Source organism: Saimiri boliviensis, chromosome 13, assembly GCF_048565385.1.
Source record: "Saimiri boliviensis isolate mSaiBol1 chromosome 13, mSaiBol1.pri, whole genome shotgun sequence".
Taxonomy (NCBI): domain Eukaryota; kingdom Metazoa; phylum Chordata; class Mammalia; order Primates; family Cebidae; genus Saimiri; species Saimiri boliviensis.
Window position 1 is genome coordinate 63,727,583 of NC_133461.1, and position 15,891 is coordinate 63,743,473.

Below are 15,891 nucleotides of genomic sequence, written 5' to 3' on the forward strand. Positions count from 1 at the left end.
GGCAGTGGTCCACAGAGACAGGTAAATAAACATCCAAAGGTGAGGCCTCATAAAGTCAATATTTCCAGAACAGAAATTTTGAAATATATATCATTTGATTTTGTAGTCAAGAACAAGGCTGAAGATCTTAGAACTCGGTCATTCCGTTTAAATTGTTTTGTTTTGTTTTGTTTTCAATCTTCCATTTTCACTGATCTTTCAAGCATTTCAAAATTCGAAGAGAGCTATAGAATTTTCTGTCTTATTCGTAAATGCTCAAGATTATTTCCAGTCATGTACATATGTGCCTAAGATTACATAGGTGGGAATACGCACATAGGTACATTGGAATGTCCTATGCATTATGAGAAAATTGTTATTATTATAAGGCCAAATAAAACCCCTCACTGGAACCACATTAATGCATTTCTTATGACTATTCAACTCCTTTTTAAGAGAAACTCAAAATAACATATCTGCCTTTAATTGGTATTCTTAGAAATTTAACGTCAATCTGGTTCTCCTCCAAATACAAAGCTGGAAAAGAATGTCATAGAATTAAGCCAGGGGTCCATAGCATCTCTTTGGCAACTACTCAACGTAGCCTCTATTGGTTGAACGCAGTCATAGATGATATATAGGCAGGCCGGGCGCGGTGGCTCACGCCTGTAATCCCAACACTTTGGGAGACCGAGGCGGGTGGATCACAAGGTCAAGAGACCAAGACCATTCTGTTCAACATTGTGAAACCCCGTCTCCACAAAAAATACAAAAAATTAGCAGGGCTGTAGTCCCAACTACTCGGGAGGCTGAGGCAGAAAAATCACTTGCCCCCGGGAGGCGGAGGTTGCAGTGAGCCGAGATCATGCCACTGCACTCCAGCCTGGGTGACAGAGCCGGAGTTCATCTTTAAAAAAAAGAAAAGAAAATGAAAATACATAAGCAAATGGATACAGATCTGTTCCAATAAAACTTTAGCCACACAAACAGGCAGTGTGTTGGATTTGGCCTATGGGCTATAGTTTACCAACTCCTGGTTTAAAGAAAGAACCCAGAGATGAGGCCCACAGAGGGAGGTGGGAATATAAAGGTATGCAGTGCTTGGTGTCCTCTAAGAAGCCACAGAAATGCCTCTGGAATATATGACCATTGCCAGAGGTACAAAAAAAGCAAGCCAGATGCCCATGTAAGTCCAAGCACATACAATACAGCCAACTGGGTGTGGTTTGTAATGCTTCTCAGAAGGGGTAAGGGGAGTTCTGCTTAAACCTTACCACTTTGCTCAAGAACCAATCATCGGAGCCAATGAAAAACACTCCTTTTCCAAAGAAGCTCAAAGGATGCTCAGGAGTGTCTCTGACCTCCCCACTTACCTTACAAAGGCAGGGCCCTGCGCAGGGCTCATCATTGGCACTACCCACTGGGTTGCACCCACAGGGGACACAGTTCGGGTAATCCTTATAGCCAACTTGGCAGTGATCACATTTTTCTCCTGCATAGCCTTCCTTACATGGGCACTGACCCGGCCACTTCCCTAGAAAGACAACAATGGCAATGACCCAACAGGAGGGCAAAAGAAGTTTCAAGTAGGGGTTGGCAAACGTTTTCTGTAAAGGGTCAGAGAATGTCTATTTTAGGCTTTTTGGCCTCGGAGCCTCATTTGCAGTCTCAGCTCAGCCATTATTATTCAAACACAGCCATAGAGAATACACAGGCAAATGGCTATATCTCCGTTCCAATAAGACGTTATTCATAAAGAACAGGCAGTGTGCTGGATTTGGCCCATGGGCCATAGTTTGCCGACTCCTTGTTTAAAGAAAGAAAACAGAGATGAAACCCATGGAGGGAGCTGGGAATAAAAAATGGTACAGTGACTTTGGAAAACCCTTTGACACTTCTTCAAAATGTTTAGCATAGAGTTACCACAGGATCCAGCAATTTCACTCCTAAGTAAACACCCAATAAAATAAAAACATACATCCACAAAACACTTGTACATGAATGTCCCTAGTAGCATTATTCTTACTAGCCCCAAAGTAGAAGCAATTCAAATGTTCATCAACTGACAAATGGATATATAAAACATGGTATGTCCATACTATGAAATATTATTTGGTAGTTAAAAGGAATGAAATACTGATACATGCTACAATACAGATGACCTTGAAAACATACTAAAGGAAAGAAACCAGTCACCAAAAACCAACATATATGGTTCCATTTCTATGAATGTTCACAATAGGTAAATCCGCAAAAAAAAAAAAAAAAAGCTGGTTAATAATTTTCAGCGGCTGGGAGAAGAAGCTGCAGGAAAGTAAGAAGTGACAGCTAGTTTGTAAGAGGCTTCTTTACGGGGTGACGAAAATGTTCAACTCTTAGATTGTGGTGATGGTGGTACCAATACACCAAAACAAGGAATTGTAGACTTCAAATGGGAAAACTGTATCATTGTAAATTATAAAACTATTTTGTAAAAGAAAAGCACACAGGCACGTGGCAGAGAGCAGCAAGTACTATCTTTTTTTTTAGTGTCCGCTCTGAAACCTTCCGGCTGTGTCTTCTCGGCCACATTTCTGAACTGCTCTGAGCTGCAGTTTCCTTGCCTATAAAGTGGGTTAAGTAATTTCTATCTGCTATGGTTGAAAAGTTTAAATGATATATATTTTTAAATGAACTCAACTGAGGGTCAATGTCACCACCACTATCACTACCATCATCTTTATCATTATCATCATCATCCCATCATCAGTTGCGTGTAAGAATCCAGTCAGTTGGGTAATTTACCCTCCCCATTCCTGGGGGCCCTATCCATCCCTGCTGGTCGATATCCATTTTAACTGCCAGTGGCTGAGAATTTAATGAGGTTACAGGAGTGTTTGAACAGACGCAACCTATGCAGGAGACTCTGATATTTGCAAGTCAATTTGCCAGTTTTTGAAATGGAAAGAACTCTGACATTTACCAAGTTAACCAGCGGACTTGCTTGCTCTGTGAAATGATAGATGCCAAAGCCCTCCAAATGTCTTCTAAAAGCTAAGCAGAGCAATGCTATTTACTGTGTTCCACACATGGCTTTAAAATGAGCCTCATTTCTTCTTTCATCCAGTGCTCAATTAACTGCTCAAATGTCATTGCATCACCCCAACACTGTCACCTCATTACCCCATCACCCTCCATTCATGACTCCTAATTTTGCTTTATGTCCATGACAATACCTCTCGACCTGGCATTATATCACCCATAAACTTGTTTGTTTAGTGTTTCCGTGAGCAGGGACTTTGACTACCTTGTTAGGTACATATTCTCAGGCCCTCAGAAACTGCCTGACACATAGTAGGTGCTTGATACGTGTTTGGTGAACAAAAGAATCAATAAAGAATCATGTTACCAACTGCCTACATAATGGTAATAGTTCCAGTATGTGCAAATATTCCACACACACAAAATCAACTGCAAGCACAAAAAATGAATCAAGTACTTACCATTATGTAGGTCAGAATGCCGGTCATCCTTAACACAGACAGAACTGAGGGAGCCCACAGGGTCACAGTCACAGGGGCGGCAAGGCTCATCCTCATAAGGAGACACCTGAAAGGCAGAGGTTGCCCTGATTATCTTTCTAGAAATAACAGCAATGTTCACAATAGTATCAATAAGAAGGTATTGGATTTTACTCAAGATGGGACTATTACAATGATTTTGTGCATGGGGGTGGAGAGCAGGTTTCAGGAAGATAAGGTGATCTCAAGCCAGGAAGCCCAAACATTTTTTTATGGTGACAGTAGTTAGTACCATTAGCAAAGTGCCATCCTTTTCCATGATCCCTGCTATCCAGCCCCCCTCGCTCTGCTGTCTCTCAGAGCCACATTATAACCAGACCAACACAGGGCCCATGTAAGAACTGCATATCAAGTCAATTAACGCCTCCTACAGGCAAGAGACAGCTGGTTTAGTTATGGCTGACTTTTCGTGTCTACAGTTGCTATTTTGACCCAGGATTTCATAGCTAATGGGCCCCTGAATTCAAGTTAAATAACAATGACTGACATCCTACTTTGAGCAAGGAAAGCAGGACAGATAGAATAGGAAATACATATATAAAAACACTACCAGCATAACAAGGATATAAATGAAATATTACAAAAGTCTCCAATACAAAGGTTAAGACTTGGCAAAGTCTCCTTTCCACCTGGGGAAGATGATGAAGATCAGCTATGGCAAAGAAATATTCTTACTTTGTGTGGTCTATAATATCCATCAATGCAGGTTTCACAGTTGATTCCCATGGTGTTCTGCAAGCAATTTAGGCAGACCCCTCCTCCTCTGAACTGTCCAGCAGTATTCAAACTTTTCTTCTGCTTTGCCACATTTTCATCGTAGTAACAGTCTTTGGCTTTATTGTGACAATTACATGCTAGAAGAATATTTTAACATAGTTTATTTACACAGCATGCCTTATAGGAAGAAAACGCTTAACCTCCTTAAGTGAGTTCTGTAACTCTAGGCTAAATTAAAATCCTAGAATAAATAATTTTAATAAGATACAGGTAATACTATGGAGGACAATTGGGAAGAGCTACTAATGTCAAAATAATAAATGCGCATACCCATTTGATCCAGCAAACCATCTCCTGGGATTATATTTTGCAGAAAAAGTACTTGCCCACTCGAGGAGGACACATACACGGTTAATTACGGCACCATTGTTTGTGTGGACAAGAGACTAGCCACCATCAAAATACTCATCCATAGGCAGTTGTTTAATAAATTATACTACATTTGTATAATGGAACTCTGCAACTGTTTTTAAAAACAGCATTTCAAATTGCTAATATAGAAAGAATTTCAAGATACATTGTTAAATATAAAAAGTGATACGTATAATGGCATACATAGTACATGGTCTTCTGTGTAAGAACTGTATTGGCTGCAGGGATACATTAATGTATGCTTTATATGCATAACAATTTTGGGAGGGACATACTAGAAAATAATACAAAGTGCAAAGGAGGGAGATGAAGTGGAAGTCATGCTTTTTACTATATACTTTTACATATTGTTAGATGTAGGAATCTTGTGAATATATTGTCTATTTAAAAATTAAATCTAAATCGCTACAGAATATACAACCTGGCAGATCCCATGGTAAAACATAAAATTAAATTAATACAGAATGATAGGCTATATGGGAAGGGGGACTTTTAGATACAATAGCAAACCCACAAAGATAAATTTAGCCACACCAGTTGAAATTTTAAGATAATCTGCGGCCTTGGAAACTACTTAAATGTCTAACAAAGTAAGTTATCTGCTAACTATAAAAGTAGTTAAGACAACCACAAACTTAAACGTATTAAGAGGAAGAGGGTACTGACCTTCAGATTCTAAATGTACTGACCTTCACATGTATTGCCGGAGGACACGGTTCCTGGCCTCCAGGGCTGCTGATGGTATCCAGGACAGCACCTGTCACAGCTCTCCCCACAAGTATTATGCTCACATTGACACTGCAGTTTCTATACAATAAGGAAGCCAAAACTGGATCAGAAAATGTATCTGCTTCTTTTTCTTAATTTTAGGATGAAAAGAACCTATCTGTCAAATATGTGGCAAGACCTCACAACAGAAGATGTACGATTATCATCAAAGCAAACTGGTTTTTAATTTTTAGCTGCCAATATATACAAACAACCTGATTATAAACAGAAATGAAGAGGAGTAAAGCAAAACCAGAATATGACTTAGCTAACAAAAAAATTCTAAAAGAGATACATGGACAGTAAGGGTTTAGAAGCTCCTATTAATAATTTTCTTAGTGTTCTTCTATATAGTTTTCAGCACTGATAATAGAATAGTCCTATTCAAGAGGTAAAGAATTACAAGGATGGCCGGGCGGGGTGGCTTACAACTGTAATCACAGCACTTTGGGAGGCTGAGGTGGGAGGATCAAGAGGTCAAGAGATCGAGACCATCCTGGCCAACATGGTGAAACCCCATCTCTACTAAAAAATACAAAAATTAGCTGGTCATGGTGGCACGCACCTGTAGTTCCAGCTATTTGGGAGGCTGAGGCAGGAGAATTGCTTGAACCCAGGAAGCGGAGATTGCAGTGAGCTGAGATTGCACCACTGCACTCCAGACTGGCACCCAGTGACAGAGCAAGACTCTGTTTCAAAAAAAAAAAAAAGAACTACAAAGATTAGAGGAAAATAAGAAGTAACTTCATAAAAGATATTGTAACCAGCCTGGTCAACATGGTGAAACCCCATCTTTAGTAAAAATACAAAAAAAAATTAGGTGGGCATGGTGCTGGGCACCTGTAATACCAGCTACTTGGGAGACTGAGGCAGGAGAATTGCTTGAACCCGGGAGGCAGAGGTTGTAGTGAGCCGAGAACACACCATTGCACTCCAGCCTGGGCAACAAGGGTGAAACTCCATCTCAAAAATGAAATAAAGAAATAAATAAATGGAGAAGACGTTATATTATTCATTTAATACTATGTTAAAACAGATAAACCTTTTAATCTTTTTTTTTTTTAATTGAGACAGAGTCTCACTCTGTCACCCAGGCTGGAGTGCAACAGCATGATCTCGGCGCACTGCAACCTCCACCTCCCAGGTTCAAGCGATTCTCATGCCTCAACCTCTCAAGTAACTGGGATTACAGGTGCACACCACCACACCTCACTAATTTTTGTATTTTCAGTAAGGACGGGGTTTGTCATATTAGCCAGGCTGGTCTCAAATTCCTAGCCTCCAGTGACCCACCAGCCTCAGCCTCCCAAAGTCCTGGGATTAAATACGGGAGCCACCATGCCCCTTTTAAATCTTAATGTAGTACCAAAAAAATGGAAGGGGAGAAAAAGAAGACTTTTTTTTTTTTTTTTTTTTTTTTTGAGACAGTCTTGCTCTTTTGCCAGGCTGGAGTACAGTGGCATGATCTTGGCTCACTGCAACCTCCATCTCGCAAATTCAAGCAATTCCCCTGCCTCAGCCTCCTGAGTAGCTGGGACTACAGGTGTAGGCCACCACACCCGGCTAATTTTTTGTATTTTATTAGAGATGAATTTCACCATGGCCAGGATGGTCTCGATCTCCTGACCTCATGATCTGCCCGCCTCGGCCTCCCAAAGTGGAAAACTTCTTTTAAAAAATAAATGTAAACATAATTTATAACTGCATATGTTGTCTGTTTCATGTTCTTATAGACAGAAGAGCTTCAAAATTAATAAGACCACTGAACAGTACACTTTCAAATGGTAAATTTTATGTTAGGGCTATTTTACCACAAAAAAAAAAAAAAAAGCATTGTAAGAACTTAATTAGAAATATATCCTCCAAAGCAAAATGAAATTGTTAAAGAAGACAATAAATTTCTGAAAATCTGTTTTTTTGCAGTGTAATTTTATACCTTTCCATGTTTGCTTTGAATAAAAAAAGAGTAATGCAAATATAGCTACAATTTCTCTTTTGAAGTTTTAGCAAAATGTAAAATACTAGAACTCACCTTTGTAGTTTCGTCCCATGGGCAGCTACTAGCATGGCCATAGCAGATACACATGCCTCCGACAGAAATGTCCTTTATTGAATAATAATACTAAGGAAAAAGTTATGAACAAAAATTAAAACCTCAATTTCAGTGAAATGAAAATGTTGCCACAGCAACAAATATTTCATGTGTTTAAGGGTTTTTATTGGTAATCTAAAATATAATTATATGTACATTTAACAATTATATTTCATGCACAAGGAATCCTGTGCTCAACTAAAATGAATTACGCTCAAATTAGCTCAACAGAACCCACAGAAGTCTAAAAAAATCCCCCAACTTGGCTGCATCTTTAATCAAGTGAGTAATCTTTCAAAAATCGTTATTAAAAACCCTAAAAAAATATGGGAAATTGGATATAACACTACAGAAAAGATCAGGAACAAGTAAGAATTATCCCAGAATGCAAAGTTAGTTTACCACACACAAATCAAGAAATGCAAATCACATTAACAGAATAAAATGCTTTTCTCACTTCTCTATGTTTTTACATGCTGGTGTTAATAGACTTCTTTTTAGATTTCATTTTCCATTGTTCATTGCTAGTGTCTAAAAATGTGATTCATTTTTGTTTGTTGAGTTTGTATTTTACCACATTGTTAAATTCACTTATTTCTGGTAGTTGTTTTGTAGATTTTCTGCTTACATAACCATGTCATCTACAAATAAGTTTACTCTTACTAATGGGTGCCTTTGATTTCTTTTTTCATTATTGAACATTATTGAGAATTACTGAACAAGATCTTTTCAAATAAACAATAAAACACTGCCAAGGGGAGTTAAAGAAGACTTATAGAAGTGAAAAGTTATAGCATGTTCACAGATTGGATGACTCAACATTGTTAAAATGTCTTCAAAAATTCTTTCCAAATTGGTCTAAAGAATTAATGGAATCCCAATGAAAATCTTAGCAGGCTTTATTTTTTTAATAGAAATTAAAGTGATTTAAAATGTATAAGGAAATACAAGAAACCTGACCCCTCAAACCTACTATAAATCTTCAGTAACCAAGAATAGACAAATAGATCTACAGAATAGACAAATAGATGAGAATAGACACATAGATCTACAGAACAGTAGAGTTCAGAAATAAACCCACAATAATAAGGTTGAATAGTTTTCAACAAGGGCCCCAAAACAAGTAAAGTATTCTCAACAAATGATGCTGGAGCGATTGCACACGCATATAGAAAAAAAAAAGACTTTCACTTCTTCCTCACACCAAGCAAAAGAAATTAATATGAAATGAATTATAAATGTAAAAGCTAAAACTATAAAGCTACTAAAAGAAAGCCTATGGTGATATCTTGGCAACTTTGGGATAAGCTAATGTTTTTTGAGAGGTCATAGAAAGCATTAACCACAAAAGAAAACATGATAAATTGGGATTCATCACAAAACCTCTGCTCATCAAAAGTCATAGGAAAGTGAACGCGCAAGCACCCAGTAGAACAGATATGTTTGCAATATGTACATATCTGATGAAGGATTCATACAAAAAAGCATAAAAATCTTTTATAAGTCAGTAATAAGGAGGCTTATTTTTTGTCCAATTTTAAACTGGACCAAAAAAAACTCTGATTGGATACTAGTAATCACATTGTCAACATTAGTCATCAGAGAAACACAAATTAACATCACAAAATGCCAATGCATGCACATAGGAAGAGCCGGCAGAGAAATGACTGACAGCACTAAATAGCTAAGAGTGTGTGGTGCAGCCAGAACTCTCACACATTCCTGGTCAGACTACGGAAGGATACAACTGCCGTTTTTGTTTTTGTTTTCGAGACAGAGTGTTGCCCAGGCTGAAGTGCAGTGGCACGATCTTGGCTCACTGCAACCTCCGCCTCCTGGGTTCAAGTGATTCTCCTGCCTCAGCCTCCTGAGTAACTGAGATTACAGGCGCGCACCATCACACCCAGCATTTTTTTTTTTTTTTTAGTAAAGGCAGGGTTTCACCATGTTGGTCAGGCTGGTCTCGAACTCCTGACCTCGTAATCCACCCACCTCGGCCTCCCAACATGCTGGGATTACAGGTGTGCACCACCGTGCCCGGCCCGCTCCTCTTTTTTTAAATAGAGTTGAGGTCTCACCATATTGCCCAGCCTGATCCCAAACTCCCAGGCTCCAGTGACCCTCCCATTTCAGCCTCCCAAAGTGTTGGGATTACACACGTGAGCCACAACACCCAGCTGGATACAACTACTTTTGATATAAGTTTAGCATTTTTTTTTTTTAAGTTAAACATCCAGCTACTCCATAACTTAGTAATCCCACTCCTGGGTTATTGAAGGGCTATGACAATTTTTGCCACATCTTGCCAACTAGAAAGTGCTAGCAAGAAATGTAAAGAAAGAGGCATAAAGAGAAAAAGAAGAGAATTTTTGCCACACCAGTCTTATACACTTAACTATATACTTAAAATCTGTATGTTTTCCTGAATGTAAGTAAGTGCCCCAAACTTTAAAATTTGATATAAAAGAAAACCCTCACTTGCTGAAGATCAGATGTGGAACCAGACTAGAATGTTAAGAACAAAGACCATGACATTCACCACATTATGGCACTATGGGGTGGGATGGATAAGGGGCCTGAGGACAGGATTTCGGCCCATCACCTAAAGGCAGCATCTGTAACAAATGATACATGGCAATCTTACAGGAAATGAAGATATAGCCGCTAGGGGGGAAAAAAAAAGGCCAACATGTGGGGGAAAGATCAACCAAAAAGGAAAGAAGAAAAATAAGAGTTCCCTTAAATAAAGTGAATCTTTCACAGTGGCAGGAGTGCTGTCGCATACTCACGCGTCTGGTAACAATAGGATCCAGGTCTTTAGGTTCCCGGTGGCTAAGCGTCATGAGATCTGCATTGAGCGTTCTAATGCGTTGTAAGCGAAGGCGAATATATCGTGCAGAAGTGAATTCTAGCAACTTGGGTGAAAGATCGTCAGCGCTTGGTCTGCCATTGATGAGTGATGTATGAATCTGAAGAGGAAGGCATCGAAATAAACAAACATCAACTTTGTTTGTGTTTGTTTGTTTAGATGGAGTCTGGCTTTGTCACCCAGGCTGGAGTGCAGTGGCGCGATCTTGGCTCACTGTAACCTCCACTTCCCAGGATCAAGCAGTTCTCCTGCCTCAACCTCGTGAGTAGCTGGGACTGCAGGTATGCACCACGCCTGGCTAATTTTTGTATTTTTAGTAGAGATGGAGTTTCACCATGTTGACCAGGTTCGTCTTGAACTTCTGACCTCAGGTGATACACCTGCTTTGGCCTCCCAAAGTGCTGGGATTCCAGGCAAGAGCCACTGTACTCAGCCACAAACGTCAATTTTAAGCAGGCAAAAATATAGCCCGGATTGTCTAATGTCAGGACAAAATATTTAAGAGATACTATCTAAAATCAAAACAAAAAACTAGTTTCTTGTAAAAATCCATCTAAGATTTGTTAATTACTTGTGAATTACCATTATCTCAGTATCTTCAGTTTATTGAAGTTATCTATTTCAGTGTTTCAGATATGCTATATACTTAAAATCTGTATGCTTTCCTGAATGTAAGTTATGACTCAAACTTTAAAATTTGATATAAAAGAAAACCTTCACTTGCCGAAGATCAGATGTGGATCCAGACTAGAATGCGAAGAACAAAGACTGTGACATTCATCACATAATGGCATTATTGCTGAAAACCTTTTAAGAGGACCATTTCTCCTCGTGTGGTTAGGGTAGTTCAGCATCTGTCATTAGGCTACAACTTCTCTGAAGCAAATTTTAAATGTTATGAATAGGCTTCAAGAAGAACAAAAAAAAAAAATTCCACAAAGCTTGAGTGATACAGGCTCTCTTAATTAATCTCTGCTCTTGAAACAACGCACAGCTTGCTGCAGAGTTCCCACCGCAAAGAGCACTGGAGAGTTTTTGTAGTCTCATCCCATACAGCCAGGTGCTACTAAAGAATGAGCTGTTTTTCATTATACTCTGACTTTAAGGAAGTGCGTACAATCTGAGCGAGCTGGGCACTGAGCTGCAAGACTTGAAGAGTCTCCAGTGCTCACCACCCACCAGTGAGAGGAGAACACTGAAAAACCGAGAACTACAACTTTGAGGGACATTTTAGCTCTCTAATATTTCAACAAACCTTGCCCTGGTGCTGCAGGGAAGATGATCTGAAGGAGGGTCTGAAGGCATAATGTGAAATCACAGCAGAGTGAAGACTGAGAGCCTCCCTGAAGACAGGAAGTCAACAGGGTCAACTATATTGATTGTGAAATTACTCATCATAGACACAATTCAAGGCCACTTTAAATAGAGGTAGATGATTATATTAAAGATCTTTGTATTGACAGAGATCAATTGTGAGTGTTTGACGTTGGCTCTGACAATGCCTGTTTTTTTTTGTTGTTTTTTTTTTTTGAGGAGTTTCACACTTGTTGCCCGGAATGGAGTGCAATGGCGCAATCTCAGCTCACCGCAACTTCCACCTCCCGGGTTCAAGTAATTCTCCTGCTTCAGCCTCCCAAGTAGCTGGGATTACAGACATGTGCCATTACACCTGGCTAATTTTTGTATTTTTTGTAGAGACAGGGTTTTTCCACATTGGTCAGGCTGGCCTCAAACACTTGACCTCAGGTGATCTGCCTGACTCGACCTCCCAAAGTGCTGGGATTACAGACGTAAGAGACTGTGCCCGGCTGATGATGCCTGTCTTAACATTTGATGCAGGCAGACTCTGATGAGGAAACAGATCTTGCCACAGTGGGCACCATACCTACCTCTCCATGTTCAAGTGGCACCAGTCTGGAATAGTAGGAGGTGCAGATCACTTCATCGTCAGCCCGGTAAGTGGGTGGGCCTCGTCTTGGAGTTATATTGTAACGAGACAAACACTCTGAGTCACTGACTGCATAATACTGCCAGGGGCTGAATGTGGTGCCGTCCAGAGAACGCTCCAAAATCCAGTTTCCAGGTCGAGGTGCATTGGCAGCTTTAATGATGACATATGCGACTTGAAACACCTGAAACAAAGACACTGAAAAGTCTCAATCCAGAATCGATATAAGCCAGGCCCAGAATGAGAGCTATTGCATGATCTCACTTAAATGTAGAATCTAAGATAGTTGAACTCAGAATCAATAGAATAGTGGCTGCCGCGGGCTGTGGGAGAGGGGAACAGGGAGGTATTGGTCAATGCATACGAAGTTATAGTTACGCAAGAGGAGTAACTTCTGGAGATATAAGGGAAGGTAACAACACTGTACTGAATACTCAAAATTTATTTATTAAAACGGTAGGTCTTAAGTATTCATCATATACACAAAAGGGTAACTATGTGAAGTGCTAAATATATTAATTATCTGGATTGTGATGATTATTTCACAGTGTATAAGTGTATCAAATCAAGTCGTACACCTTAAATACATAGAATAAATTTTTTAAAAAATAAAATCAAGGCCAGGCATGGTGGCTCACACCTGTAATGCCAGCACTTTGGGAGGCCAGGACAGGTGAATTACAAAGGCAGGAGATTAAGACCATCCTGGCTAACATGGTGAAATCCCATCTCTACTAAAAATACAAAAAAAAAAAAAAAAAAAAATTAGCTTTGCATGGTGACATACACCTATAGTCCCAGCTACTGGGGAGACTGAGGCAGGAGAATTGATGGAACCCATGAGGTGGAGGTTGCAGTCCAGCCTGTGCAACAGAGTGAGACCCCATCTCAAAAGAAAAAAAAAAAAGAAGAAGAAGAAGGGAGGGGAGGGGAGAGGAGGGGAGGCGGGGGGAAATAGAATCAGTAGCAGCTATTCAAAAACAAAACTGCATCTTGAGAACTGGTATACATCGATTGCCAAAATCGAAGCTTTGGCGTATAGCTGCTTATACATGTTAATCAGAAATGCGTCTCGTGAATCACCTCCTAGTGGAATTTGTTTTCAGAATAAACTAAAAAAATACAAATAAATTTGTGTTATTATTATTATCAATATTGGTATGAACATAAAAGCTTTTTCTTGTTTCCAGTCTTTATTTGGATTCTGAAAGATATTGGCATTATGTTACATTAATAATAGTGTTAAAAGCATTTTTCATAGTGATTTGGAGATAACACATCTAACTATGAGAAAAAAGCCCACTACACATCTACAAAATGGCTAAAATCCAAAACACTGAGAATACCAAAGGCTGGTGAGGATGTGGAACAACAGGAACTCTCATTCATTTTCGGTGGGAATACAAAATGGTTCAGCCTCTTTGGAAGATAGTTTGGCAGTTGCTTACAAAACTAAAAATGCTCACCATACTCAGCAATCATGCTCCTGGGTATTTGCCCGAAGGAACTAAAAACTTAGGTCCACACAAAAACCTGCACCAACATTGCCAAAACTTGGAAGCAACCAAGTAGTCCTTTAACAGGTGAATGGAAACACATGCTATGTTGCAGCCAGACAATAAAATATTATGAATAAAAGAAATGAATTATCAAGCCACAAAAAGACATGAAAGAACTTCAAATGCATATTACTGGCCAGGCACAGTGGCTCATGCCTGTAATCCCAGAACTTTGGGAGACTGAGGCTGGTGGATCGCCTGAGCTCAGGAGTTTGAGACCACCCAGGGCAACATGTGAAAACCTTATCTCCACTAAAATAGAAAAAATTAGCCAGGTGTGGTGGTGCACACCTGTAGTCCCCACTACTCAGGAAGCTCAGGCACAAGAATCACTTGAGCCTGGGAGGCGGAGGTTGCAGTGAGTTGAGATCATGCCACTGCACTCCAGCTTGGGCTACAGAGTGAAACTCTGTCTTTAAATAAATAAATAAGGCTGGGCATGGTGGCTCATGCCTGTAATCCCAGCTCCCAGGACTTTGGGAGGCCAAGGTAGGCAGATCACCTGAGGTCAGGAGTTCGAGACCAGCCTAACCAACACGGAAAACCCCATCTCTACTAAATACAAAAAATTAGCCAGGCATGGAGGTGCATGCCTGTAATCCCAGCTACTTGCAAGGCTGAGGCCAGAGAATAGCTTGAACCTGGGAAGCTGAGGTTGCAGTGAGCTGAGATTGCACCACTGTGCTCCAGCCTGGGCAACAAGAGTGAAATTCCATCTCAAAAAAAAAAAAAAAAAAAAAAAAAAAAAAATTACCAAGTGAAAGAAGCCAATCTGAAAATGTTACATACTATATGATTTCAACTGTATGACATTGTGTAAAAGGCAAAACTATGAAGACAGCAAAAAGATCAGTGGCTGCCAGGGGCTCAGGGGGAGGAAAGGAGAGATGAGTAGGCGGAGCAGAGATTTTTAGGGCAGTGAAACCACCTGCTTACTCTAATGGTGGGAATATCTCGTTACACATTTGTCTAAATACACAGAATGTACCACACCAAGAGTGAACCCTCATGTACACTACGGACTCAACAATAATAATGCACCAATATTGTTTCACCAATTATAACAAATGTACCATCCTAATGCAAGATGTTAACAGTGGGCAAAACCAGAGGGGAGGGAGAGGGTGAGGAGTATGGAACTTTGTACTTTCTGCTCAATTTTCTATAAACCTAAAAGTGTTCCCAAACATGTCTATTAATTTAAAAAAAACAAAAGTCGGGCCGGGCGCGGTGGCTCAAGCCTATAATCCCAGCACTTTGGGAGGCCGAGGCGGGTGGATCACGAGGTCAAGAGATCGAGACCATCCTGGTCAACATGGTGAAACCCCGTCTTTACTAAAAACACTAAAAATTAGCTGGGCATGGTGGCGCGTGCCTGTAATCCCAGCTACTCAGGAAGCTGAGGCAGGAGAATTGCCTGAACCCAGGAGGCGGAGGTTGTGGTGAGCCGAGATCGCGCCATTGCACTCCAGCCTGGGCAATAAGAGCGAAACTCTGTCTCAAAAAAAAAAAAAAAAAAAAAAAGTCAGAGTAATGAGAAAACAAACTGGAGAAAAAAAATGAATGTAGATGACTATTACCAGCAGGAGGAGACTAGCCGGACAAATCCTGGATTTGGAAGGGACCCTGGTAGATATCTAACTCAAAATCTAGCACTGAGAAGGAATTATGTTTCCAAAAACCCAGGCCTTCTCTAAGTACTTCCAGTGACAGGAAAGTCATTAGCTCCTAAGACAGTCCTTTTTTTATGACAGCCCCCTCATTAGAGGATTTTGTTTGTTTGTTTGTTTGTTTTTGAGACAAGGTCTCACTCTGTTGCCCAGGCTGCTGGAGTGCAGTGGCATGGTATCAGCTCCCCACAGTCCCAACCTCCTGGGCTCAGGTGATCCTCCCACCTCAGCCTCCAGAGTAGCATGCACCACCACACCTGGATAATTTTTGCATTTTTTCATGTGACAGGGTCTTGC

The 15,891-nt window shown here is 40.2% G+C and overlaps 1 protein-coding gene across 1 annotated transcript in view; it reads right to left on the reverse strand.

The window, feature by feature from the left end:
* LAMA1 (laminin subunit alpha 1) overlaps window positions 1–15,891 on the reverse strand; it is a 180,642-nt gene that overhangs the window by 100,404 nt on the left and 64,347 nt on the right. Inside the window, exons 4-10 of the mRNA XM_003924833.4 lie at window positions 12,307–12,549; window positions 10,338–10,517; window positions 7,489–7,578; window positions 5,378–5,495; window positions 4,215–4,393; window positions 3,462–3,567; window positions 1,353–1,513 (exon numbers count right to left, since the gene is read on the reverse strand). Coding sequence (XP_003924882.1) covers window positions 1,353–1,513; window positions 3,462–3,567; window positions 4,215–4,393; window positions 5,378–5,495; window positions 7,489–7,578; window positions 10,338–10,517; window positions 12,307–12,549 — 1,077 coding nt within the window. The remainder of the gene's footprint in view (window positions 1–1,352; window positions 1,514–3,461; window positions 3,568–4,214; window positions 4,394–5,377; window positions 5,496–7,488; window positions 7,579–10,337; window positions 10,518–12,306; window positions 12,550–15,891) is intronic.